The sequence below is a fragment of the Chrysemys picta genome, chromosome 3 (assembly GCF_011386835.1).
Source record: "Chrysemys picta bellii isolate R12L10 chromosome 3, ASM1138683v2, whole genome shotgun sequence".
NCBI lineage: Eukaryota > Metazoa > Chordata > Testudines > Emydidae > Chrysemys > Chrysemys picta.
In genome coordinates this window covers 112733105-112759402 of record NC_088793.1, presented here as the reverse complement: position 1 = coordinate 112759402, position 26298 = coordinate 112733105, and the positions used below count along the sequence as shown (strand labels likewise).

The 26298-nt window shown below is 43.2% G+C and overlaps 1 protein-coding gene and 1 long non-coding RNA gene across 3 annotated transcripts in view; one reads left to right on the top strand and one right to left on the bottom strand.

Annotated features, from left to right (window-relative positions):
- Positions 1-12855, bottom strand: part of UST (uronyl 2-sulfotransferase) — a 272126-nt gene extending 259271 nt beyond the window's left edge. The window contains exon 1 of one of the 2 annotated variants that reach the window (XM_005280434.5): positions 12066-12855. In XM_005280434.5, coding sequence (XP_005280491.2) covers positions 12066-12321 — 256 coding nt within the window. In that variant the 5' untranslated portion in view covers positions 12322-12855. The remainder of the gene's footprint in view (positions 1-12065) is intronic. The other variant, XM_005280433.5, reaches the window with a different exon arrangement.
- Positions 11487-25820, top strand: LOC135982382 (uncharacterized). The gene is made up of 3 exons (XR_010599717.1): positions 11487-11964; positions 23570-23663; positions 25086-25820. It is a non-coding gene; the product is annotated as an uncharacterized LOC135982382 (long non-coding RNA).
- The last annotated feature ends 478 nt before the right edge of the window (positions 25821-26298 follow it).

The window sequence follows — 26298 nt, the reverse complement described above, 5'->3', positions numbered from 1 at the left end:
AGATTATTCTGAAAAATATGACCAACATTTTTTAACAACTTGGAGACGTGGCATAAAAGTGTGAGGTTATGTTAACATCCTTCCTCTGGAGCAGGTGCACTAGACAGGAACCCTTCACTTGACCAGCTGACCCACCTGGCAGTGAAATATACCACTCAGGCACTTCAGTTCAACTTTGTTGTTGAGATTTTCCCCCTCCCCCCTCAACACTGCACTAGTTCTTTAGAAATATCATCGGTTATTGCCCTATATTCTCATAATGACTGTCTCTCCAAATTATTACATGTATGATTAACGGGACATTTTGATAAACATTAGAATGTCTGTTTCTGAAATACAAGCAGTAATGTAAACAGGCTTGTCATGCTTCTACTCTCTTACGTGTAAATCCGTGCACTTCATCTTCTTTCTACATAGAAGAGTTTGCTCCCCCAACCCTCAAATGCAGTGTCAAAGGACACCCAGAAAAATTTTTGCAGAATAATTGCCCACCTCTTCAGTTTCAAAACATCCTCTAAGCTTTCATTAAAAGAAACAAAAATCCTTCATGGTTGAGAACAAAACCTCCTAAAAGTCAGTCAACACTGGGTCTACAAACAATCACAGTGCCTGGGAGAGGAAGAATGGTGCTGTGGTTAAGACATGCAATTTCCTTGTCCTGCCACAGACTTCCTGTATGACTTTGAGCAAGTCACTTAGTCTCTCTGTGCCTCAGTTCCCCATCTTTAAGATGGGAATAACAACACTTCCCTACCTCACAGGGTATTGTGAGCATAAACCCATGAAAGTTTGTGAGGCAGTCAGATACTACAGTAATGGGAGCCATAGAAGGATCTAAGAAAGATTAGAAAAGCTGTCAATACATTCTAAACAGCCACAGAACGAAACTGAGAGAAGAATGGTTAGTTTAATCTTTGATACACGCAACCATTCTAGGCAGCAATTAAACTGGCATACGTCATTCAGTATCATACTGCAGCTACTTAGGAAAGCTAGAATTATGAGGAACAGCTGAGGAACTGCAGTTGTTGCACTTGGATCTCACAGGTGGCCCTCCTCCCTGCACCATCTTTTGTATAGACCTCTCATTGGTAGGCCCAGGCCTCTAGTTAGTGCGTGTCCGCCAATTTTTTTCATAGGTGCCCAAATACTATGGAAAGGGTTCCATAGAACTGCCTAAAACAAAAATAAATCATCCTATTACTTTTGGCCACAAACAGAAAAACGGCCACTTCTTCACCCCCGTATTTTTTTTGTGTGTGGGGGGGAAATGTAGGTTGAGCCAAGACAGTTTCACCCCCACCTGACTCTGCAGGAGCTTTTCTTTGTGCCTCAGCATGTTCCATACACACCTAAGCAAGGATAATAGGCAGAGTTCTGCGGATGCACCATTCACTGTCTCATCTCCCTTCAAGCCCACAAAGAGTTCTCAATGCTGTCTCAGAATCACATTATTACAGATTCAATGCAACCTCCAGCCCATGGTGGAGGAGAGGAAGGCTCGCCCCTGGTTCAACTGGGGGCCATAGCTGCACAGCTCATGAGGCACAAGGGAATAGACAGAGTGGAATATGCCTTCTGATTATGTAGTCCAACACATTGTAGCATCACTTGCTGAATATTACTGTACTTACAAAACTTCACCAGCAACAAAACTAACCTTTTTTTTTTAAATCAGACAGCAGCTATAACTTAATAATTGCAGAATGGCAATCAAAAATAAGAGTTCAGTTGCAGAAAAGAAAATAGCTGTTGCCTTCTTTTACTCTTCTCAAAGTGAAATAATATGAAGTGGGGGAAAAAATAGATAAATAAATCTTTATAATGCTTGAGCTATGGGAATCAGGCTAGCACTGGTTGTAAACATATCTAAAATGATTTCAGTCCAGAATAAAAGTTTTATAGTTCATTTTCTTATGTATGCCTGCATACATTGATTTATGTGTATGTAGTGTAGTTTTTAACTCTGTTGGCTCTACTTATAGGCTTTGTGTAACTCAGCTCTCTCTATTCTCCCCCCCCCCCCCCCCCACGAATGATGGAGCAGTAAGAGTGGGCAGTGAGGCTCTCTCTATTCCCCCTCTTCCCCCCCCCCCCCCCAGGAATGATGGAGCAATAAGAGTGGGCAGTGAGTTATCAAGAGATTTGAATCTAGGACTTTTGTCACTAGAAGCACAAGCTTCTTCCACCTAAGCTAAAGGAGTAATGCCTCCCCCAGCTGTCAACAATAGTAGACTGATCTTTGTATGTAGAATAGCCACTAGTGGGTCACAAGAACAGTTAACAGCTTCAAAAACAGACTCCAAGGAGAAGCTACTGAACTTGAATTAATATGCAAACTTAGATACCATTAACTTAGGTTTGAACAGAGACTGGGAATGGCTCAGTCATTACACTAATTGAATCTATTTCCCCATGTTAAAGTATCCTCACACGTTTGGGTCAACTGTCCGAAATGGGCCATCTTGATTATCACTTCAAAAGTTTTTCTCCCCTGCTGATAATAGCTTCTCTTAATTAATTAGTCTCTTACAGTTGGTATGGGTACTTCCACCTTTTCATGTTCTCTGTATGTATAAATATCTTCTTACTGTATGTTCCATTCTGTGTATCCAATGAAGTGGGCTGTAGCCCACGAAAGCTTATGCTCCAATCAATTTGTTAGTCTCTAAGGTGCCACAAATACTCCTGTTCTTTTTACAGTTAACAATGTATAAACACTGGCAGTGGATGAAGGTTTAGATAAAAACCTGAGGTTATAGATCACAGGTGCTGACTTTTAGTTTTCCCCAGGGGTGCTCCACCCCAAGACACCAACCCCACCCCGCACCTTCCCCCAAGGCCCTGCCCTGGTTCTGCCTATTCCCCCCCCCCCCCCCGTTTTGCCCCCTCCCCTGAGATCCCAGCCTCATTCTGCCCCCAATCCCCCAAGGTCTTGCTTGACCTCTTCCCACTTCTACTTTTCTCCCTCACTCCGCCACCTCCTGCCCCCATGCTGCCATCTTGCTGCTCTCTGTCCTCCCAGAGCCGAAAAACAGCTGGGGCTGGTGGGTGCTCACTATTTTTTTTCCATGGGCACTCCAGCCCTGGAGCACCCATGGAGTCGGCGCCTATGTTCTATCTAAATACTTTATAGTAAGTATCCAAACCTGTTGGGCCTGAAAAATGGAGGTAAGATCTTGCAACCAACACTCATGTGATTACCAGTACTTCCTGTGCTTAGTCAAACTAGAAACATTAGTCAGGACAGTTTCTTTTTTATTAATATTTATTATTTTATAATACCGTCTCATCTGAAGCATTTCAATCTCTGATCCCAACTGGAGTCAGGAAACACAGAAGTACACAAAGAAGAAAAATGTAAAATGAGTATGAAAAATTAATATTGGGGAGGGAGGTTCAAATGTCAGTCATGGTGTACTTTACGTTTTTCTGCAAAAGTTGAAATTAGCTCTTATTTTGTTGACCTAGTTCACACATCCCCCAAAATCCCAAGAACTCCAAATCTCCCTGGAATGAGTCATCCTTGTGTAGGTAGGTAGATAAAGTGTAGTTTCGTTTGCAATAAAACAAATTATGACCACTGATTTCTCCCACCATACACTCACATACAGATTCTGAAATTAATTAAGTGCCTAGTTTCATTCAAAAACTTCAAAATAAACTATGACTTTGACCAATCTCAGGAGTCAGTGCAGTAGGAAAACCAAAAGGGATATCACTTATCACATGCTATGATTCAGCATATCAAGCAGACTTTGTTTCCCCACAGAGCATCATGTATTGAAGCCTTTGTACTTACACAGCTTCCCTCTCTGGCAGTTTTAAATGTACATCATTCTTTCTGACACCATAAGTAAAGGCAAAAAATCCCAAACCAACATAAATTCAGATGAGAATATGAAAGTCAGTCCATTAATCCAGGGGCACTTTCCCCCTGACACTTTCTTGCTTCATTTTGGCTTGCATATTCTTTAGCTACTATTAGAGTGCCTGCCAGTTACTGATGGAGGAAGAGAGGCTTAGAGCAACACAATGAACTGAGGTGGTTTTTTATTGTATTACTCATTTTGCAAGGGAAGTCTACAAAGCACCAACAGGAACAGAAGGTAAGTGACATCATTATGCCCTCAGATACACAAAATACCACTCCGCTTGCATAGGTCCATATCAGAGAACAGATTCAAGCCCCATGATTGGAGTTCAGAGGTTATTTATATCAAATACTTGATTAGTAAACTTGCTAAAAGCGATTATGTTGAAAGTTTACTATGCCAGCTTTAAAAAGGGTAAATACTTGGAGATAAATTAACACAAAATCAGTGTTCCAAGTCCTATCTTAAAACACAACCTGTGCCTTATCTGAAGTACCACTGCCATCTGCTTTGGGTAGGACCAGAACCCTGAGGTGACTATGGCCATACTACAAATATTTATGTATCTTAAATTAAATAAATAAAATTAAATTAAAATTTAATTTTTTAAATTTAAAATTTAAATTAAAAAATTAAATTAAAATGTAATTAAAACTTAAATACTTATATGGCCCCCAGAGCTGTAGAACCTGAGCACCTAACAATCTTTAATGCATTTATCTTCAAAACACTTCTGCAAAGCAGTGAAGTGCTTCTATGCTCATTTTATAGAGGGGGAATTGAGACAGAGAGAATAAACAACATGCCCAAGGTCACACAAGAAGTCTGTGGCCAAACAGGAAATCTGCCAAGTCCCAGGCTAGTGTCCTAACCATTAGGCCATCAGTCCTTTCCTATCATATATATCACTCCTGTCATATAATCTGATACTAATGACAGAAGTCACACTGAGTAGATTCCTGAAAAGGATGAAAGTTACACTGATTTTCACTTGGAGAAGAATAAATCCTTTCAAGATCACAGTTAAGGTCACTGATAGGAAATATGGAGAAGTATACACCTGCATACATACCTCAATACCTGTTCATGGGTAGTGCTTTCCCAGTATATCTCCCAACAAACACCATTCAATACTCCAAACAGAAAATGCTATTTTAGAATGCCATCAAAATACACTCATGACCCCAAGTTATTATTGTTAGAACTGATAGTAACTTAACTGTTACCTTGGCTATCTAAAAGACAGTACTCTCCATAAAAATTGAAGTCACTCATGAAACAAATAAAGACACTCTACTTGTTCCTATTTTCTGTTTGCAAATGCTGAATGTAAAGTTGTAAATGTATCATATTCTAAAACTTCATTTTAAGCTTTATTTTTAAAGTGGACAATTTGTGAATGATGAGCAAGTAATTAATGCATGGAAAACAACATTCCTACACAGCCTTAAAAAAGAAGCTATTTGAGATGAGGTTTTGTTTTTTTCCTCAAAACTCATCTTAACTTTGAGAGGTTGGTAAAATGAAAAACTTCAGCCACATTCTAGTTAAACAAAATACCGTCATGTTCTCAGTACAAAACAATGCCCAAAGAAGTGGAAAATAAATTAAGAAAAATATCAGGTACATATTTTTGACTAGGGATCACATTTTTTTCCCAAGGCTTTGTGCTAAAGTTTTTAGATATTCAGATTCTACAAACACAGCAATTAATGAATTTATGGTAATCTTTGTAATAAATCCTTAAAATCAATTTAAAAATCAAAGCATTTCAAAGCCACCAAAGAAATATTATCCATTTTGAGAGTGAAGAAAGTTCTTGAAATAGAAAAGAACACAGCAGTTTTAATTCAATCTGTTCAGATTGTCTTGTTAACTACTTAGTAAAAATCAATATTTCTACAAAGTTGGTTCAATTAAACACACAAACAAAACAAACACACACACAGACCTATATCCACAATCAGTAGTGTGAGAGTTACACAAAAGCATATTTTATCTGTACCTAAAATATTCTCACTGCTGTATTCATCATTTTTTGTTTAAAAAAAGCACTTTGAAAAATGAGATTCTATTACGTATAATTGTTCTAATTCAATGTAAGAACAGAGCAGATAAACAAGCACATACATTAATTATACAGATCGCTTCTTAAAGGTAACTGTCAGACCAGTTAGTTTGACCAACTCATTTGAGGTCTCTTCCGCACATTTGGGCCTTGGAAGGTTGAAAGTTCTGGACAATAATTAGACGTACACTTATGAGATGATCCAAAACACAACGGGTGGGTTTCACTTTTGCTATACCAACTCTGACACTGTCCCTTTAAAAAAAAAAGGGGGGGGGACTTTCTTCCCTCCTCTAATAAATAGATGCTCATAACAGAGAAATACATTTCATCAGATTTTTAATACAGGAATAAGAAATATGTCCCGTCCCCCCCCCATTAACGCCTATAATGAAGAATGGATGGGACTTTTATTGGTAGAGTCTTAAAGGAACACGTCAACTCAAAATAACTTCAGTCTGAAAATTGTATACTTTCCATTGTAATAAAGAACATGTAATATTGCCACAGAAATGGAAAAGATTGAAAAAGTTGGAGAAAATATTTTTCCTCTACTTTGTTTATTTTGTGAATTTCACAGCACTTTGTGTATAGTCACTTTTACTGTTTTACTAGCTAGCATGTGAAAGACATACAAAAGGGAAAACTGTAAGGGGAAAGAAAAACATTTTTTAAAGCTAGGAAGGCTGACGGACAGGTATAGTACAGATTGTCATTATTACTGAGACATTATTAAAACTAGGGTTGTCAAGTGCTTAAAAAAATTAAACGTGATTAATCTAACGCTTAACAAATTAATCGTAATTAATCACATGCTTAATCACGCTCTTAAATAATAGAATACCATTTAAATATTTTTGGATGTTTTCTACATTTTCAAATATATTGATTTCAATTATAACAGGACACAAAGTGTACAGTGCTCATTTTATTTTTGATTACAAATATTTGTGCTATAAAAACAAAAGCAATAGTATTTTTCAATTCACCTAATACAAGTACTGTAGTGCAGTCTCTTTATCATAAAAGTTGAATTTACAAATGTAGAATTATGTATAAAAATAGCTGCATTCAAAAATAAAACAATGTAAAACTTTTGAGCCTACAAGTCCACTCAGTCCTACTTCTTGTTCAGTCAGCTACTCAGACAAAAAGTTTGTTTACATTTGCAGGAGCTAAGGCTGCCCTCTTCTTGTTTACAATGTAAGTGGAAAGTGAGAGCATGTGTTCACATGGCACTGTTGTAGCAGTCGTGGCAAGACACATTACATGCCAGGTATGTTAAAGATTCCCATGTCCCTTCATGCTTCAACCACCATTCCAGGGGACGTGCGTGTATGCTTCTGACGGGTTCTGCTCGATAACAATCCAAAACAGTGAAAACTTGATGCATGTTCATTTTCATTATCTGAGTCAGATGCCACAAGCAAACGGTTGATTTTCTTTTTTGGTGGTTCGGGTTCTGTAGTCTCCACATAGGAGTGTTGCTCTTTTAAGACTTCTAAAAAGCATATTTTCACACCTCATCCCCCTCAGATTTTGGAAGGCACTTCAGAGTCTTAAACCTTACATCAAGTGATGTATTTGTCTTTAGAAATCTCACATTGGTACCTTCTTTGCGTTTTGTCAAATCTGTAGTGAAAGCATTCTTAAAACTAACAGTGCTGGGTCATCATCCGAGACTGGCTATTATAACATGAAATATATGGCAGAATGTGAGTAAAACAGAGCAGGAGACATACTATTCTTCCCCAAGGAGTTCAGTCACAAATTTAATTAGCGCATTATTTTTTTAACAAGCGCCATCAGCATCGAAGCATGTCCTCTGGAATGGTGGCCGAAGCATGAAGGGGAATATGAATGTTTAGCATATCTGGCATGTAAATACCTTGCGATGCCAGCTACAAAAATGCCATGCAAACACCTGTTCTCACTTTCAGGTGACACTGTAAATAAGAAGCAGGCAGCATTATCTCCCATAAATGTAAACAAACTTGTTTGTCTTCGCGATTGGCTGAACAAGAAGTAGGTCTGAGTGGACTTGTAGGACTTACTTTGTTTTTGAGTGCAGTTATGTAACAAGATAAATCTACATTTGAGTTGCACTTTCAAGATAAGGAGATTGCATTAGGGTATTGTATGAGGTGAACTAAAAAATACTATTTCTTTTATAATTTTTACAGTGCAAATATTTGTAATAAAAATAATATAAAATGAGCCCTGTACACTTTGTATTCCCTGTTGTAATGAAATCAATATATTTGAAAATGTAGAAAAACATCCAAAATATTTAATACATTTCAATTCGTATTCCACTGTTTAACAGTGCAATTAAAACTGCAATTGATGGCGATTAATTTTTTTAATCGTAATTAATTTTTTGAAGCACGTGCGATTAATCAACAACCCTAATTAAAACATGTTTTCAGTAAAGTATAAAAAGTAAAATTAAAAGACATTGTCAAGAATTTTTAGTTAGAATTTTTCTTCTCCAATGTCTGTTCGCTTTTAGAGAAGTAAGACACAGCTCTTCTTTTATCATCGACTATGTTCTTTTCCATTTGGCAAAAGACAGGGTTTTTTTTCCCCCAAGTGTTTTTATTTTAACAAGTGTAAATGTACAGAGTACCCCTCTCATGTTAAAATAGCATCAAACCCTATCAGCACGGCTTTACGAATATTATTAGACTGTGCTGAAGAACCAGCTTTTAGAAATGGGAAGGCTGGGGACAGCAATAAAACCAAGTTTTAGCAGGCCCAACAATAATAGTGGCTATTTTAAATTTATGGTGGAATGAAAACTGTGAGCAAGAGAGAATTTAGTGCTTGTTAAAAAGAGCTAGACTGGCCATCCTGGACACTGAAGTGCTCCATAGGCAATCAGATCCTTGGTCTCTCCCTTGAGAATGCCAACAGGAATGCCAATTAGTGCCAACAGAGGTAGCAGTTTCAGTAATGTGATAAAAATGTGTGTACTGCAAACAATACTGAGCCCACAATAGTACTCATTTCATATTGGCCATTAAACAGTTAATCCTATGGCAATAACAACCACTCAAAACAGCTAAGGTAGATATTATATTTCACATGCTATATTGCCTACAGAATGTTCATATGAACATTCCATAGGCAAGCGCATGCAAAGGGGAATAATTTAACACAAAACTACTGCAGCTCCAAGGAAAAAGAGCCCAAGCATTTCCCCCAAAATTCACGAGATCTAATCTCCCCACCGCCCGGGGATCCTCCTCACTCACATTAAGGAACTCTAGTTGATGCTCTCTAAATCTAAATCCCCTCCTCCTCCTTGTCCATTGGCGACATGGCAGAATCAGCAATTACACTGTCCCACTGCTGTACCGTAGCTGTAAAGTCACATCACAAGTTGTGATTCACTATTTTTTTACTTGAGTTTTATCCCAATGGAGTCAGACTGACATAAAACTGGAATCAGGCCTAGAATGTAAAACAGGAGTTAATGCTAGCTTTCTAGTTTTCCCTTTTGAGTTGATTCAAGCATGAGGTGGTCACGGGAGGAACCATAGTGTTTAGCACAGCTCCACATCTACCATGCTCTGCCCATTTTTTCCACATAGCATTGCAAATATATTTTGTAGAAGTGGAAAGATAGCTATGCAAAGAGGAACTATCATATATTGACACTTTCTCTCTCAGGAAGACATCACAGCTTTTTTTCAAACATATTTCTCCCCTCTGTGTACAGTTCAATAAGGGAAAGGAAAACTATGGCCAAAAATGGCAGGAAATTTTGCCATAAAAAAAGTTTAAAGGCTACCGGCAAACTTAATATTTTTTTAAATAGGCAAATAAATAGCACATCTTGACATTTAAAAAAAAAATCATTTGGTCAGGCCTAAGACCAAACAAAACCTGATCAGGCCCATCCCCAGCCTCTACCCTTCCATTTCTCCGAATACACACCTGCCTGCTGCCTCTTCAGTCTCACTTTCAGTTTCAATTTCTGGTAGGCTGTATTGCTTGCAAACACTCTTGCAGAGCCTGAGGAAAAGCCTGCCCATGAGCTCCCCCCAGAGTAGTGCAACCGATCAACAAAACAATAACACTTACTATGCAAAACACTGTCAAACGCACCAAGTAAACAAATTCAAAACCTAGAGAAACCTATGTTTGTCCCCTATTCCTTTTCTGTTCTAGTAGCTTTAGTTGTTTCCTGTAATAATGATTGTTACAACATTTTCAGATTGGAAATGTAGTTTGAAAATTGATTGTGTCCCTTGATCTTGCATGCGAGTAGTTCCATTGACATCACCAAGACCACATGAAATTGTTTACGTGCCTACCTGCACAATCAAAGCCTTAGTGACGTTAAAATGTGGGCCTGAAAACTTTTCAGTTTTAGTCAGATCATTTCTGTTTTAATTTATGCTCAAAGAACAACATGTTAGCTTTCTCATCAACTCTTGTATTTTAGTTTTAAAGTGAATATGGTCCTCCTGAGGGCAAATCAATGGCTCCTTCTACAATGCTTAGTTTATTTGAATTATTCCTGACGTCTTTAATAAGGGACAAAGATCAAATCAACAACATACTAACAAGAGAAACACTTATAGTAAAAAAATCATTAACATATTTTTTATACTTCACTCTTCACAAAATGTTTTAGACAAAGATCTGCAAATTTCAAAAATGCTTATATAAGCCTGGCAATTTAATGGCCAAACTGCTAAGGAACATTACAATCAAAGATAAAAGAAGAACAGGAGTACTTGTGGCACCTTAGAGACTAACAAGATAAAAGATAAAGATAAAAGAAGCTTTGAACCTAAAAATCTCACTCAAACTTCAGAAACAGACAAATCTATTCCATCATGAATAAACAGAATATTAAATTTATTCAGATACCTGTTCATTCCTGTCTCCTCTATAATGTAAAACAACTCCTAGTATTTCTGTACTACAAATATGAAAATATATGACTTGTTATGCCTGAACTTCAACATTTTATATCCTGAGGGCAATAACTGTAGTTTTCACTTGCAATTCCAAGTTCTAATCTAAATTAGTGGTGGAGATATAGATTTATAAACCCTTTCTCCATACAGTTTTGAAAGGCAAGATAAAAGACCATCATAGGCCTCAATTTAGTTTCAAATTTTAGAAATAGTCTCCAGTGCACTGTCCTCTACCTTTTGCCAAAGCTCTATTTTCTCAGCAAGTTCGTTCTGATCATTCTTTCCCCTACTCCCTGCTTTTTAAACACATACTCATAGGTATTTACAAAAACCACTCCTCACCAGTAGCACAGTTGTGTGTAAACTGAGCTTCTATTTGGGAACTATACCAATACATCACTGCCTCTTACCCAAACTCAGAATATAAAATCCTGCACATTTACTTCCCAAATTCTTCACAAAACTTCTTTTCCTTCCACTCATCGACCCAAAAGTCTATTTTTCTAGGTAATCACCTCTTTCCAACTCAGGAAGCCAGAGGCTTAGCCTCACCCCCTGTGCTTCCCCTAGCCACATAGTTGAGAGAGGTTCACATTCTTTGGAGAAACATTCAGCCTGAATGAACACTATTAGGAATACGGATTAGGAAGGTGCAGTCCTTGAACCTAAGGAAATCCTGGGTCAAGACATTCTCGAGAAAGGAGCCTCTCTTTTTGAACGGTAGAACAAAAGTGAAAAATATCTTCGCAAGCCCGGTTATTCGAGAACTAGAGAATTAAACTAGCCAGGCCTGGATCAGCATCGCAGCTCTGCACCACAGTGGACGCCGTTAGATTTTCCAGCTGGGACCAATTTCTGATCCCTTGCTGGCGAGCGACGAAGCAAAGCGGGGGCCAAACCTGGCACAGCGTGTGCGCTGGGCCACTTGCTCCTTGCTCAGCCTGGCTCTCCGCGCGCTCACAAGTGGGCTCGGCAGTGCCCCGCGATGCTTATCCGGCCGGCTGATCGGCAGGGCATCCATCCTCCCCTGCCGCCGCCACGGAGGGGAGGCACGTCAAGGCAGCAGGAGCTGCAACAAGTCCCCACGGTGAGTGGGGCTGAGCCTACCGGGCACGCGAGCTTCCCAGCCCTGCGGAGGGGGCTCCCCACGCAGCATTCACCCTCCTCTCTCCCGCCAGCCGCCCTTACCTAGATAGTGCCTCAGGTCCAGCAGAAAGTGCGGGGGTCCCCCGTTGAGCTGGTAGAAGAGAGAGCCCAGGCAGAAGAGCAGCAGGGCGGCCATGCAGAAGCCGTAGTCGCGGAGCGAGAGGAAAGGCAGCAGCGAGAGGGGCCGCCGCCTCCTCCAGGCACCCCCCTGCCCGGGCCCCCCTCCAGCTGAAGGGGCCACATGGGGCCGGGGCTCCGGGCAGCCCCTGCTGCTGTGCTGCTGCGGCTGCTTCTTCATCGTCCCCGCCGCCGCCCCCTGGTCACACAGCCCGCCGGGGACAGCGCATCCTCCATCCGCCTGCCCCGCTCCGCCCGCCCGGGGGGAAAGTTAGCGGGAGCTCAAGCGAACTGCCCCCTCCCCATGGCCGGCTGCCCCGAGCCCGGCTCGGAGCGCGAGTCCCGGGCGCCGCCGCGGAGTCCGGCTAGGCGGAGGCGGCGGTGGAGGAGGAGGTCACCATCCTACCCCCTTTCGGGGTCTTCTTTCCTCCTCCGCTCCGCCGCTGCTCTCTCCCCGGTGTCAGGTTACAGCCCAGGCACCGCGGGCTGCCGGCTCCAACTCGCAGCGAAGTTGTCTGCGCCCCCGAGCCCGCTCCTCGCCAGCCACCTTCTGCTGCTCTGCGCTGCCTGGCTCGCTCTCTCCTTCCCCAGCCGCGCCGGGGGCCTGCTGTTTCCACACCAGCGACCCCTAGGGGCTCTGCCGCTCACTCCCGCTCGCTGAATTGCGTTCGGGGGTGGGATAAGGCCAGGGCAATACAGCTTCAAAGAAGCTCCCACCACTAGAGGCCCTGCCTCTGTTCCCCAACCTACCAGCTGGCTTCTCTAACCTTCTGCTCCCTCCAACGCTGATTCCCCTGCCGTTCACATCCTCAACTTGTCCCAAACCCTTCTTATGTTCCCAGTTTGCAACCCGACTTCCTTGCTTTCTCTACCTTGCCTCCAAGGTAGCACTAGAGCTAGATGGCCCCACCTTTTCCAATGTCCTGTGCTTCCCCCTGCTCTGACTCTCCCCTGGGACATCTTCAGCAGGGCCAGAGTTAGTACTTCAATTCTAAATTTCTAACATCTGGAACCTTTTGTGCTTTGGATTTCATGAAAGGTAAAATGGGAAGCAACATCAACAACAACTGTGTTTTTCTTTTTCTGCTCCTTTGTGATCACTATCATCTCCTTGTTTGACCTGGGTGGCATATCCAGACCCCACCTCACTCTCTGGGGGAGGCCTTTGGCAAAATCTTCAGAGATCCTGATTAAGGCTAGCACACAATGCTGCAGCAGTCCCATTTCCCACTTGAGGGGAATAAACTGATCTTTAGGCCTGGTGAACACTGAACAGTCTTACCAGTAGAACTATTTTGGTTAGGGGTATGATTTTTTTTTAACTAATGTAGTTATATTAGTGCAAAGACAATTTATAGTTAGTCTCTTTGCTGTACAGGAATAGCTATACCTGTATAAAGTACGCTTTTACCAATATAACTGCATCCTCACTAGGAGAGGTAGACCCACTTTAACTACAATGACATAGTTAAAGTGGTACTACTTTCTAGTGAAGACAAGCTTTGGCCTTGTCTATATTAGAATAATTAGTGTCCATTTATAGCAGCTGTCATCCATGTTACAGCTGCACTAGTGGTAGCAAAGATGTAAGTACTAATAGAAAATTGAAAGGTCATGATTAATTGAAGCCTCGGCATCTGGAACTATGGAATTACATGAGGAATCTCAGTTTTCAGGGTTTTTTGTTTTGTTTTGTTTTTAAGCAAGTTTCTAGCCATCATTGTTTTTCAGGAAAAAGTGGGAAAATGTGGCCCAACAATCAGAAAACAAAACAAATAATCCCAATATTATTATTATTATTTGAGCCTCTCATGGTTTTGGGGGGAGGCTGACTCGTGATTTTTGAATACTTGGAACTCCCAGTACTGCTGTGTAGACAAGGCTCAGATGTTTTTGCTGCCTATGGTGAAAACCTTGTAAAAACACTTGAGCCTCGTCTGTACTATTGGCTTAGTACTGTTCCTGCTAGCTGCTTAAATATAGGAACTAATTTTGCTAGTGCAGACAAGACCATAGAGCCTGATCCTGCAAACATATAACAGGTGATGGGATTACTTACTTGAGTAAAATTATCACATGCTTAATTATTTGCAGGATAATATCCTTTAGATAGTGTGGATAAGAAGATCTCAATTCAAGTTACAGACTCATGTTATGTAAATGTTCAGGTTCTCCAAAGATTTTACACAGAACATGCAGCAAAGAGAACTAAACAAGCACCTATATTTCTTATGAAAGAAAAAATACCAAAATAATAGTTTGTTTTAAACGGCAAGGCAAAGTTACCACACTGAGCTAGTGCTGATACATCAAGATAGTAAAGGGTAATCCCCTTTTTGGCTTAGCAATTCACCTTAAACAGAAATGTTGCTTGATTTAAATATGATATAGTTACAACCTTCATTTTATGTTAAAAACATGGTTTACTTTTTAAAATAATCTAATGAAGCATCAGTCAAACTTGATTTTAGTATTGTTATGTTTTTACAACTTCCTACTGTTTACCACCTTTAGCTCATAAGTGTGTTTTATCTTTTTTACTACTTAAATATGTACAAAATAGTTTAAGATTAATAGAAAGTAAATGCATTTAGAGTGCTATTTTTTATTACAAATGAGAAACTGATATGCACTTACATTGAAAAAGTGAGAAAATGTATGCTTTGAGAAGATAATGACAAGACGACATCTGTAAGGTGAACCAATAAATCTTTATTTTTCTAGATGCAAAGAATGTCTTTGATCTCTAGAAAAAGCTCTTGAAAAAGGTGAAAATACAGACATATCCCATGGAAGAGATTTAAGTGGGAATACTCTATGGGTGAGGAAGTTCTTTCCTAAATCCTAAGAAGTAACAGTAAAAATTCCCTGGACAGACAAAAGAAATAGAAATCTATTAGTGAAACATAAAAACAAATATTTTTAGATGTATACATTAACTAAAATTAATTCTTTCATGTGCAAACTTTTAAAAACCAGCATGTGATCACATAATGAAAAAGACTCTATTATAATGCATATTCACAAGGGGTCAAACTAAGGTTGCACAGGAAACCTTAATACTGGCATTTCCTAACTTTTGAGTGCTTGGCTTTGCAAACTTGACATTCTTCTAACATAGTGGTTATTTTTTAATGTAATGTACTAGATTTTTAAAATATCATATAGAACCACATTGACAACCACGTGTCATCAGTAAGGTTGTAGCCTTTAGATCAGGGACGGGCAAACTTTTTGGCCCGAGGGCCGCATCAGGTTTCAGAAATTGTATGAAGGGCCAGTTAGGGGAGGCTGTGCCTCCCCAAATAGCCAGGCGTGGCCCGGCCCCCATCCCCTATCTGACCACCCCTGCATGTCGCCCCTAACGGCTCCCTGGGACTCCTGCCTATCAAACCCCCCCTGTTCCCTGATGGCCCCCCTGGACCTCTGTCCCATCCACCCCCCCTGCTTCCTGTCCCCTGACTCCCCCAGACACCCTGCCCCCCGATGCCCCATCCAACCCCCCCTCTCCTTCCTGACTGCCCCCCCAGAACCCCTGTCCCATCCAACCACCCCTTCTCCCTGACCACCCCCGGACCCTCCGCCCCTAACTTTCCCCCTGCCCCTAACTGCCCCATCCAACACCCCCTCTCCTTCCTGACTGCCCCCCTGGAACTCCTGCCACATCCAACCACCCCATCTCCCTGTCCGGTGACCGCTCCCAGAACCCCCACCCCTGACTGCCCCCAGCCGCCGCATCCAACCCCTCCTCTCATTCTTGACTGCCCCCCACCCCCGGGACCCCTGCCCCATCCACCCCTCCTGCTCCCTGACCACCCCCTGAACCCCCGCCCCTGACTGCCTCCTGTCACCCCATCCAACCCCTCCTCTCCTTCCTGACTGCTCCCCCCGGGACCTCTGCCCCATCCAACCACCCCTTCTCCCTGACCGCCCCCAGAACCCCTGCCCCCATTCAAACCCCCGGTTCCCCGCCCTCTGACCGCCCCGACCCCTATCCACCCCTCCTGCTCCCTGACCACCCCCTGAACCCCCGCCCCTGACTGCCTCCTGTCACCCCATCCAACCCCTCCTCTCCTTCCTGACTGCTCCCCCCGGGACCTCTGCCCCATCCAACCACCCCTTCTCCCTGACCGCCCCCAGAACCCCTGCCCCCATTCAAACCCCCGGTTCCCCGCCCTCTGACCGCCCCGACCCCTATCCACACCCCCGGCCCCTGACCACCCCCCGAACTCCCCTGCCCTCTATTCAATCCCCCACTCCCTGCTCCCTTACCACACTGCCTGGAGCACCGGTGGCTGGTGGCATGGCTGCACCATGACACCAGCTGGAGCCAGCCACGCAGCACAGAGACCGGGTCAGGCCGGGCTCTGCAGCTGCGCTGCCCCAGGAGCTTGCCGCCCAGAGCATTGCGCCAGTGGCGCAGTGAGCTGAGGCTGAGGGGGAGGGGGAACAGCAGGGGAGTGGCCGGGGGCTAGTCTCCCGGGCCAGGAGCTCAGGGGTCAGAGGGAACGGTCCCGTGGGCTGTAGTTTGCCCACCTCTGCTTTAGATCCATTGCATAAATCTCTGCCACCTGAGCTAATGGAGTAGATAGTAGTAGTAGGTTGTCATTCTCCCTGTGGGCCAGCACTAGAGGAGGACGGGACACTTTGCCAGTGAGTTTCACAAATATTTGCTAACAGAAGAAGAAAAGTGAGATTCCAAAATCTTAGGTTCCATGTCATCTGGAGGGAGTGTACTCTAGTGGGCACAGACCCTCTACCCAGGACTCCTTCTGTCCTCTCCAGTCTTCCCCATCACAGTACTCTTTTTTCCTTCTACTTCCAACCCCCAGCTCCTAGACCGAAGTTATGTCTACACTACAGAGCTTATAGTGACACAGCTGCACCACTGTAAGGACTCGTGTGTAGCTGCTCTATGCCGAAGGGAGAGAGCTCTCCCATCAGCATAATTAAACCACCCCAACGAGTGGTGGTAGCTATGTTGGCAGAAGAGAATTTCCAACATAGCGCTGTCCACACCAGCACTTCTGTCAGTGAAACTTATGTCTGTCGGGGGGCGGGGGGAGGTTCATCCCTGACCGACAAAAATGCTAGTGTAAACATAGCACTAGTCTGTAACTAGGGTTGCCAGGCATTCGGTTTTCGACCAGAACGCCCAGTCAAAAAGGGACCTAACCGCGGCCAATGGGAGCTGCACTGGTGGCACCTATGGGTGGGGTGGCGCACGGAGCCACCTGGCCGTGCCTCCGTGTAGAAGCTGGAGGCGGGACATGCCGCTGCTTCTGGGAACTGCTTGAGGTAAGCGCCAACTGGAGCCTGCACCCTTGACCACCTCCCACGCCCCAACCCCCTGCCCAAGCCCTAATCCCCCTCCCGCCTTCTAAACCCCTCAATCCCAGCCCTGAGCACCCTCCTGTACCCCAAACCCTTCATCCCCAGCCCCACTGCAGAGCCTGCACCCCCAGCCGGAGCCCTCACCCCCTCCCCCTGCATCCCAAACCCCTGCCCCAGCCCTGATCCCCCTCCTTCTCTCAGAACCCCTCAGTCCTAGCCCAGAGTCCCCTCCTGCACCCCAAATCCCTCATTCCTGGCCCTACACCAGAGCCTGCACCCACAGCCAGAGCCCCCACCCCCTCATCCTCCCTGCCCCAGCCTGGAGCCCCCTCCCCCACCCTGAACCCCTCATTTCTGGCCCAACCCCAGAACCCACACCCCAGTGCCAGTACCCCCTCCCACACCCCAACCCCCTGTCTCAGCCTGGAGCCCCCTCCCATACTCCGTACGCCTCAGCTCCACCCCCGCCCAGCCCAGAGCACCTCCTGCACCCTAAACCTCTCATCCCAGGCCCCATCCCAGAGCCTGCACCCCCCAGCCAAAGCCCTCACTGCCTCAGCCTGGAGCCTACTCCCTCACCCTGAACTCCCCATTTCTGGCCCCACCCTGCACCCCAGCCGGAGCCCTCACCCCTTCCCACACCTCCCTGAGCCAGCCCAGTGAAAATGAGCAAGTGAGTGAGGGCAAGGAGAGTGAGCAACAGAGGGAGAGGGGATGGAATGAGTAGGGGGGATGGGGCCTTGGCAAAGGGGCGGGGCAGAGGGCAGGGCAAGGGTGTTTCTAATGTTAAGGGGATCGCCTGTTTAGGTCTCTTTTTAGAGGTTATGTTCAGCAAATATAGATAACAAAACCATACAGGCAGCAGAGCGATTATAAAGAGGCAGTTTCGACTGTTTGGATCATTGTGCTCTGTATTATTGATTGCATTTTCTTTGGCTGATTTTTGTACCCCATACTGTAAATTTTTTCTTTATTGATAACATAGGGTTTCCCCACATAATTGTAACTAATTCCATGACTTTATTGAGGAAATTCTCATTGACAATATCAAGTTTTGTGAAGCCAAGGCTCCCCGTTTGCAGTCCGTGAGCTGACGTCCGAGAGAAAAAACAAACACATGAGAATTCCTTTGTGTATCATTATTCTTTGTTGCAATTATTTTTAGGATGGAGTCAAGGTCCAGATAGTCATAGTGATAATCCACTATGTGTATTTTAGGTGCTACTTGGGGCTTTCAAATAGACTATTAAAACATGTCATATGGAGTGGATCCTCTTTATCATCAACTTTTAGGATACATTTTTCCTGCTAAATGGAGGTGGATCCCCATATCCAGCAATGATTGGACATTCCAAGCATTCTATGCTTGTTTTGGGTGTCAAGTTGCGTTTTAGTCAGGATTTGGGGGGGAAAAAATTAGTGCTAATTCATCAGTTTGTTTGTGTTTCTTATGCCTCCCATCTAGACTGTTTATCATTGCAGGCAAACTGCAAAGGGATGTAGTTTGCTCTGTTTCATTCATGCAACCTTATTGATGTCAGGGGGTTTTAATGGTGTAACAATAGCATTTAGCCCAAATACTTTAGCTTCCATGGAGAAACATCAATGAGGGTTTACAGCATTGAGCCTCTCGTACTTCCTTTGGAACAACGCATGTGCTCGGGATAGCCAAATATTAGTCAGCAACAGTGCAGACTGCACTTTGCAAAAACTGCTTTGCATAATTCAGTAAGTCAATAATTTGCTTGATATCAAATAAAGTTGCTTCATAGCTTCTGAGTTTTAATTTAAATTTAAAAGTACATGTTGCATCCTCTGCTTTAATCTGAATCCCACCTCTACTATGCTCACTTGTTTTAATTTTTAGTGGACAATTCAGGAATTTGTCACTGAGAAGAATGTAGCAGTGAAGAGTTCAGGAAAGGAAGTGAGTGACAGAATCTACAGCATTTGTGTCAGACAGACGGCTGGTTGGTGTCATACACAACTAATTAAAATGCTGTTTTTAATGTCAAACCCATTATATCAACATCACCAGAGAGTACTAGGATTTATTAAAAGGGATTTATTTATATTAGTCCTTGGCATTATGACTATGGCCAGCAGTGAGCTACTCACTGGAAATCCCAACTTTGGGGGTATCATGGAGTTAACACCAGTGCTCTGTAGGGAATGCAAGGCAATGGGGAGTACAATACACTTTTGTGTTTTTAATTTTCTTGAGTTAGAGTTGAGCGTACAATTCACAAGGGCTGAAGAGGTTGAAGTACAAGAAGACTGTAGGAACAATCTTGATTAGTGGACTCCTAATAAATGTTCATCTTAAACAAATGAATGTTTTCTTATTAGCATAGTTATGAAAAATGCAGATTATTTCTACCCTTACCACTCATGTAAAATCACCTTCTTAAACTGTAGCTTTTGTGGCAGTGAGAGCAATAGCTAAATTTACCTGGTTCAGAATGTTTCACTTAAATGAATAAAAAAAAAAAAGAGAGAGAGAGAGAGAAACATCCATATAAACGTGGTATCTGAAGGGGAGACAAATGACTTTTTCCCCTCCCATGAATATTCACCCCAAAAATCCCACTCCATTTGATTTGACTCTGTTTATGCCTCCTTTGTGTTGACTTTCCCATACAATTCTTGTCAGTGAGTTTGTTTGCAGGAACAGCTCATTTTAAGTGAGTATTAGAGATGACTACCAGAAAAAATGTGTAAGTGTAATTATTTGTACAGCAGATGTACTATGAGCTGCACTCATCTGGACAGGGAATGAAACAATACTGTTACCCGGGATTCTTTCAACCCAAAGCTCTTGGTAACTTTTACTCTATGCGAGGTGGTGTCAGGAAATAAATCAGGGGAGACACAGCCGTCCAACCGATAGATGCCTGACACAAACAGGACAACACGAGAGTGCTTTCACTTAAAGCTAAACTTTACTTAGTCTCAATCACTTACACACGTCCACAACAAGTTAGTAAAACACCCCCAACCCTTGATAATTACTGAAACTGAGTGTGGCTCTCGAGTGGCACAGTGGCAGCCATGTGCTGGTGGGGAACACAAGATGCATCCAGAGGGAGAGATCAGTCCTGAAGAGTCCCACTACCTCAAACTTTCCCCCTTATTTATACATTAGTAATAGAATGCCATGTCCCTTAAAGAAAACTTGTTAAGCAAGTAGTTTCAATGGTCAAGCAAGACGCTTCCTTCTGACTATTGATTAACCAGGTGTGGGGTTTTCCCCAGAGTTTGCAGCCTTGAGACCCCAATAGACATTCCTACTCTTCTAAAATGCATGTATCAGCAACTTCAACACAATTCTTATCAGGAAGGATGGGGGGGGGGGTCAAGCTGCCCTTTCTGTGGCACCCAAAACTCCCTCCCCTCTCCTCCCCTCCTGCCTTGGTCAAGCTGAGTTTGCTACATGGCCACTTTATGGCCTGCTGACTTGGCTGCTTTTAGCAATAAGCCATAGTGGTTTCAGGCACTTTACTGGTTTGCCAAAATTTCCCCCTACAATACTATGTAACCTATGAGCCAGATTTCCAGAGATATTTAGGTACCTAATGATGGAGATAGGAACTCTGGAAAATTCCACTGGGAGCCTAAGTGAGTTAGACTCCTAACTCCAATTAAAATCAATAGCAGTTAGGTGCCTAAATTGCTCAAGTTCTTTTGGAAATCCTATTAGGCACCTATCTGCATCTTTACGTACCTCACTACTTCTGTAAATCTGGTCTTATGTGTCAACCTGTCTCAAATACAATGAACCATATACAAAATCTACAGACCAAAAATTTCCTAATGTGATTCAGAAACAGAGTTCCAGTAATGAATAAATTTGAGAAAATGTTTGTTCGTAGACCAAGCCATGGCAACAAATGCCAAATAAAAATTATTCACTTCAGATCAGCAACTTGGCTCAAGTGATATCTATAAAAATAACCACATGACAAGAGGCCTAGCTAGTTAAAAAGAGGTTACAGGAAGCAAAATTAGGCCTAATTTGGTTCTATAAAGTCTACCTACTTAGGCATTTATAAGGCACCAACCACATATTTATGACTAAATCTTGGAAAAGCAGAGACAGACAGACAAGTAGCTGGGCCTTGGGTGGATCCTTTTCCCAGACAGTGGAGTCATTTCATGGTTGCTTCTGCAACATCTGATGCCTCACTGTGCAAGAAGCAGTGGCAGGTGATACATCAACCCCACTATTGGTTTCTTCTTCATGCACCTTGGTCCAGCTCCCAGATCAGAAAGCTGTTTGTTTACTATGCATGAGTATGCCCTAACTGCAGGGCCTCCTCAGATCTTGTGCAGTTGAACTGCATTAGTTTTGCAGTAGTGGGGGAACTGCACCCATTCGTTGTTTGCCCCTGCAATGGAGGTTACTTGGACATCCTAAGGGTACATCTACACTGCAACAAAAAACCCACCACACCAAGTCTCAGAGCCTGGGTCAATTCACTTGGGCTTATGGGGCTCAGGCTGTGAGGCTAAAAATTGCCATGTAGTTGTTTGGGCTCAGGCTGGCACCCTGGCTCTAAGACGCACCCCTGGGGTGACCAGACAGCAAGTGTGAAAAATCGGGACGGGGGTGGGAGGGTAATAGGCCTCCATATAAGAAAACACCCCAAATATCCGGACTGTCCCTATACAATTGGGACATCTGGTCACCCTACCTAGAGCCCAGGCTCCAGCCCAAGCCCAAATGTCTACATTGCAATTTTTAGCTCCACAATCTGAGCCCCATGAGTTTGAGTCAGCTGACCCGGGCCAGCCACAGCTTTGCCATGGGTCTCTTACTGGAGTGCAGATGGACCCATAGGATATACAAGTAACCTACACTGCAGTTGTAAACAACTAATGGGTGCACTCCCCCAACTACTGAATGTTTTTATATTGTAACTAATTCCATTTTTGGTTTTAAAAGATAAGATTAGGGAATTCTGTCAGTGTAAAACTCAGGATCTGGTCTCATATAGTAATATGGCATTTTTTATTTTTAACTCAGTAGGAATTTATTTTCCTTTGAACTTTTTCAGTGTTGTGATCCATACAATTTCACATCACCATTCCAATGTATAATATGTAAAGTAGCTTATATAGGTTAGGACTTAGGCCTGGTCCACACTAACCCCCCACTTTGGACTAAGGTACGCAAATTCAGCTATGTTATTACATAGCTGAATTCGAAGTACCTTAGTCCGAACTTACTGCGGGTCCAGACACAGCAAGCAGGCTCCCCCGTCGATGCCGCGTACTCCTCTCGCTGAGCTGGAGTACCGGCGTCGACGGCAAGCACTTCCGGCATCGATCCGGGATCGATTTATCGTGTCTAGACAAGACGCGATAAATCGATCCCAGAACATCGATCGCTTACATCCGGACCAGGAAGTAAGTATAGACGTACCCTCTGAAACTACATTTTTGCCACCCTAAATTGCAACATTTGCCAGCCGTATTTCTGGAAGACAGTAAATATTTTTTTAAAAATCCATACAAACTGACACACATCTGGAAGAAGATGTTAACAAAAATGTCTGCTGATTTAGGAAACAGTTTAATAATTACTCAGAAACTCTAAAGCAAAAAAGAATGAGTTATGCAAAATGAAACAAATAAGCAATACAATTAGCATAAACATTCATGAATGTTTACATGCAAACAATGGAAAACATTTGTAAGTGGAGAAATGATAGCATTTGTTTAGATGTAATAGAATAAATAAATCCAAGCACCCTTGCTCAATTAATTATACTCTTTATTCAACATGCAAGGCTTCCTTTTACCACTTTGATTTTTCTTCAGCTTCTGTCTAGAGTCACACACTATGAATTGCTTTAAGCGTTACCAGCTGCTGGGATGGTGAGTTTCAGACAGCAGAATTTCTAATTCCTGTAGAAAAGTAAATAAATATTTATTTACTGTACTGGTTCTTGATCACAACAGTCTGGTAAAACAGATTTTAAGGCAAGAAGGGACCATTATGATCTAACCTAGTTTTTATTGCTTTACAAAATACAACTGGTTCTGAGTTAGTTTTTATTGCTATCTTTGTCTCTCTCTTTTAATCTTCCCAGCTTTGTGCTTCACTCAGCATTGACACTTGCTGTTTTGGTGGGAATACATCTGTGCTGCAGATTTAGCTATGCCAGTCTTTAATCCAGCACCAAGGTAAAGGCAGGCATTATGGCAGGGGTGGGCAAACTTTTTGGCCCGAGGGCCACATCTGGGTATGGAAATTGTATGGTGGGCCATGAATGCTCATGAAATTGGGGGTTGGGGTACGGGAGGGGGTGCAGACTCTAGGGTGGGGTAGAAATGAGGAGTTCAGGGTGCGGGAGGGGGCTCTGGGCTGGGGGTTGAGGGCTCCAGCTGGGGATGAGGTTTGGGGGTGCAGGAGAGTGCTCCAGGCTCTCCTGGAGGGGTTTGGAGGGCAGGAGGGGGGGATCAGGGCTGGGTCAGGGGGTTGGGGCACAGGAGGGAGTCAGGAGTGCAGGATCTGGGCAGCGCTTACCTCAAGCAGCTCCTGGAAGCAGCGGCATGTCACCTCTCCAGCTCCTATGCAGAGGTGCAGCCAGGCGGTTCATTGGTTGCGAGTTCAATCCTTGAGGGGGCCACTTAGGGATCTGGGGCAAAATCAATACTTGGCCCTGCTAGTGAAGGCAGGGGGCTGGACTCGATGACCTTTCAAGGTCCCTTCCAGTTCTAGGAGATGGGATATCTCCATTAAATTTTTTTTCCCGGCCAATGGGAGCTGCGGAGGTGGGGCTTGGGGCAGGGGCAGCATGCAGAGCCCTGTCTGCCACTATGCATAGGAGCCAGAGTGGGGGACATGCTGCTACTTCCGGGAGCCACGGGACACGTGGAGTGGGGCAAGCCCGCAACCCCACTCCCTGGCAGGAGCGCGAGGGCCGGATTAAAACATCTGAAGGGCCGGATGCGTCCCTCGGGCCGTAGTTTGCCCACCCCTGCACTATGGCCATTTCATTTACAGTGGTTTCTCTCAAAGGGTAAGTTTCTCCCCCCCCCCCCCACTTTTTTTTTTTTTAGGCAACACAAGCAGAACCAAAACTATTTTAGCTCCCACTGAAAACTACAGTACAATATTTAATGTTTCTTTCAATTATCTGTGTTTTTTTTGTTTTTAGTTTTGCTCTTTATAGGTCATATCAAAACAATAAACCAAATTCCTCCATATGTTTGCATTGATACAGGCTGCATGCCTTAACTTATTGTAAGTTTAAGTATATTCTACGTTTTCTTTTTCCCCCTCTTCTTTCACAGCAAAATTCATCCCGGACAGAGGACCAGCACCAGGCCTATGCATCTACTTAATCCCTCAAAATAGGGCTTGAGTGGCACATAAGCCTTGTGCTGGATCTCTGCAGAGGAATGAATTTCACTCAAAGAATAATTTAAGAAATTATTTGTATTTTTATTCTTCCTTGATTATAAGACCATCATGCTAATTATGACAAAGTTTTGTCTTATAAATTTTGTTAGGTTACAGAGAAAGATGTACCTTTGACCCCTGGTAAGTCTCTCTAGTGCACTCTTTCAACTGACAGGAACTTTCCCTGTACTTTTCTCTAGGTGGCATCCATCAATTTTCCCACTCTCCTTGACCAGGTCCCCAGGCTCCAGCATTCCTGTTTACCAACTGGGTTTCCCTGGACTGCTGCACCATGTTTCTTCAGCAGGTAGGTTTGGCCAAGAGACTTCCCTTTGGAAATTAATTACTCAGAAGTTGAACAGTTTCTTCAGAACAAAGTATTATTTATTTGTTATGCTCCTATGGATAGATAATCAGAGAAAAGGGCCTACACACATGTCTTACTTAAACTTAGCATTACCCTCAAAATTTAGACAGGCCCCAATTTATACCAGGTACCCTGCCTCTGGGCACCGGGTTTTCAGTCTGCTTCCTTCCCTGCAGATGCTGTCTCTGTGTTCCCGGTCTCACCTGAGCTTCAGGGAGTGTGTCTTTTTAAAGTCAGGCAGGTCCCTTTGTTCTCTGTGTCCAAATGTGGGGATCTTTTCCCCTTGCCAAACTTGTCTAGTGAGCACACTGGAGGGTAGTATACCACCACACAGAACAGTCAAGTCATTTAGTCAGTGTAGATAAATGGCTGACTGGCAGACTATCTGAAGCCATTGTTTGCCTTCGTGGGATGTGTGGGGTGAGCTCCTGCAGAAGTCAGCCTTTTAGCAAATAGCATAACAACAAAAAGGTAAATGGAGGTACACATAATATTCACAGAAATATACAATTCTCTCCCATGGTCTTCACTTCCCTGTTTTTCAGTTAATTTTATGGCTTAATTTTCAGAAAGTTAAGGCCCAAGTCTCACATGTTTCTGTGTGTGCGTAAGTTGCGTAACTGAGTGTGCAGTTACTGCAGCTGTACATACAGAGCACCCATCATATGTATAAAGAGTCAAAATGCTCCTTGCATTTGCACGTGAGTTCTGCAACCGAACGCACAAATCAAGCAAGCATGCTAAATGGGTGCAAAAATGGACACCAACATTCCAACTTGAAATGTATGAATTAGATGGAAGTTAATCAGACATATTCTAAGCATTTTATCATCCTATCTTCTGTACCTCTGTGCACAGTGCAATACTTATGATTTACAGCAGGTCTGGGAAATCCCCCAAAAAGTGTTTCACAGCCCTCTTGCCAAAATGTAAAATATTTAAATAATTGTAAACTCAGAAGTGGGAACTCCCTTCTACTGCATTACCAGCACATTTTCAAAGAGACAGACGAGCTGACACTACGGCATATCTACACTACCACTTAT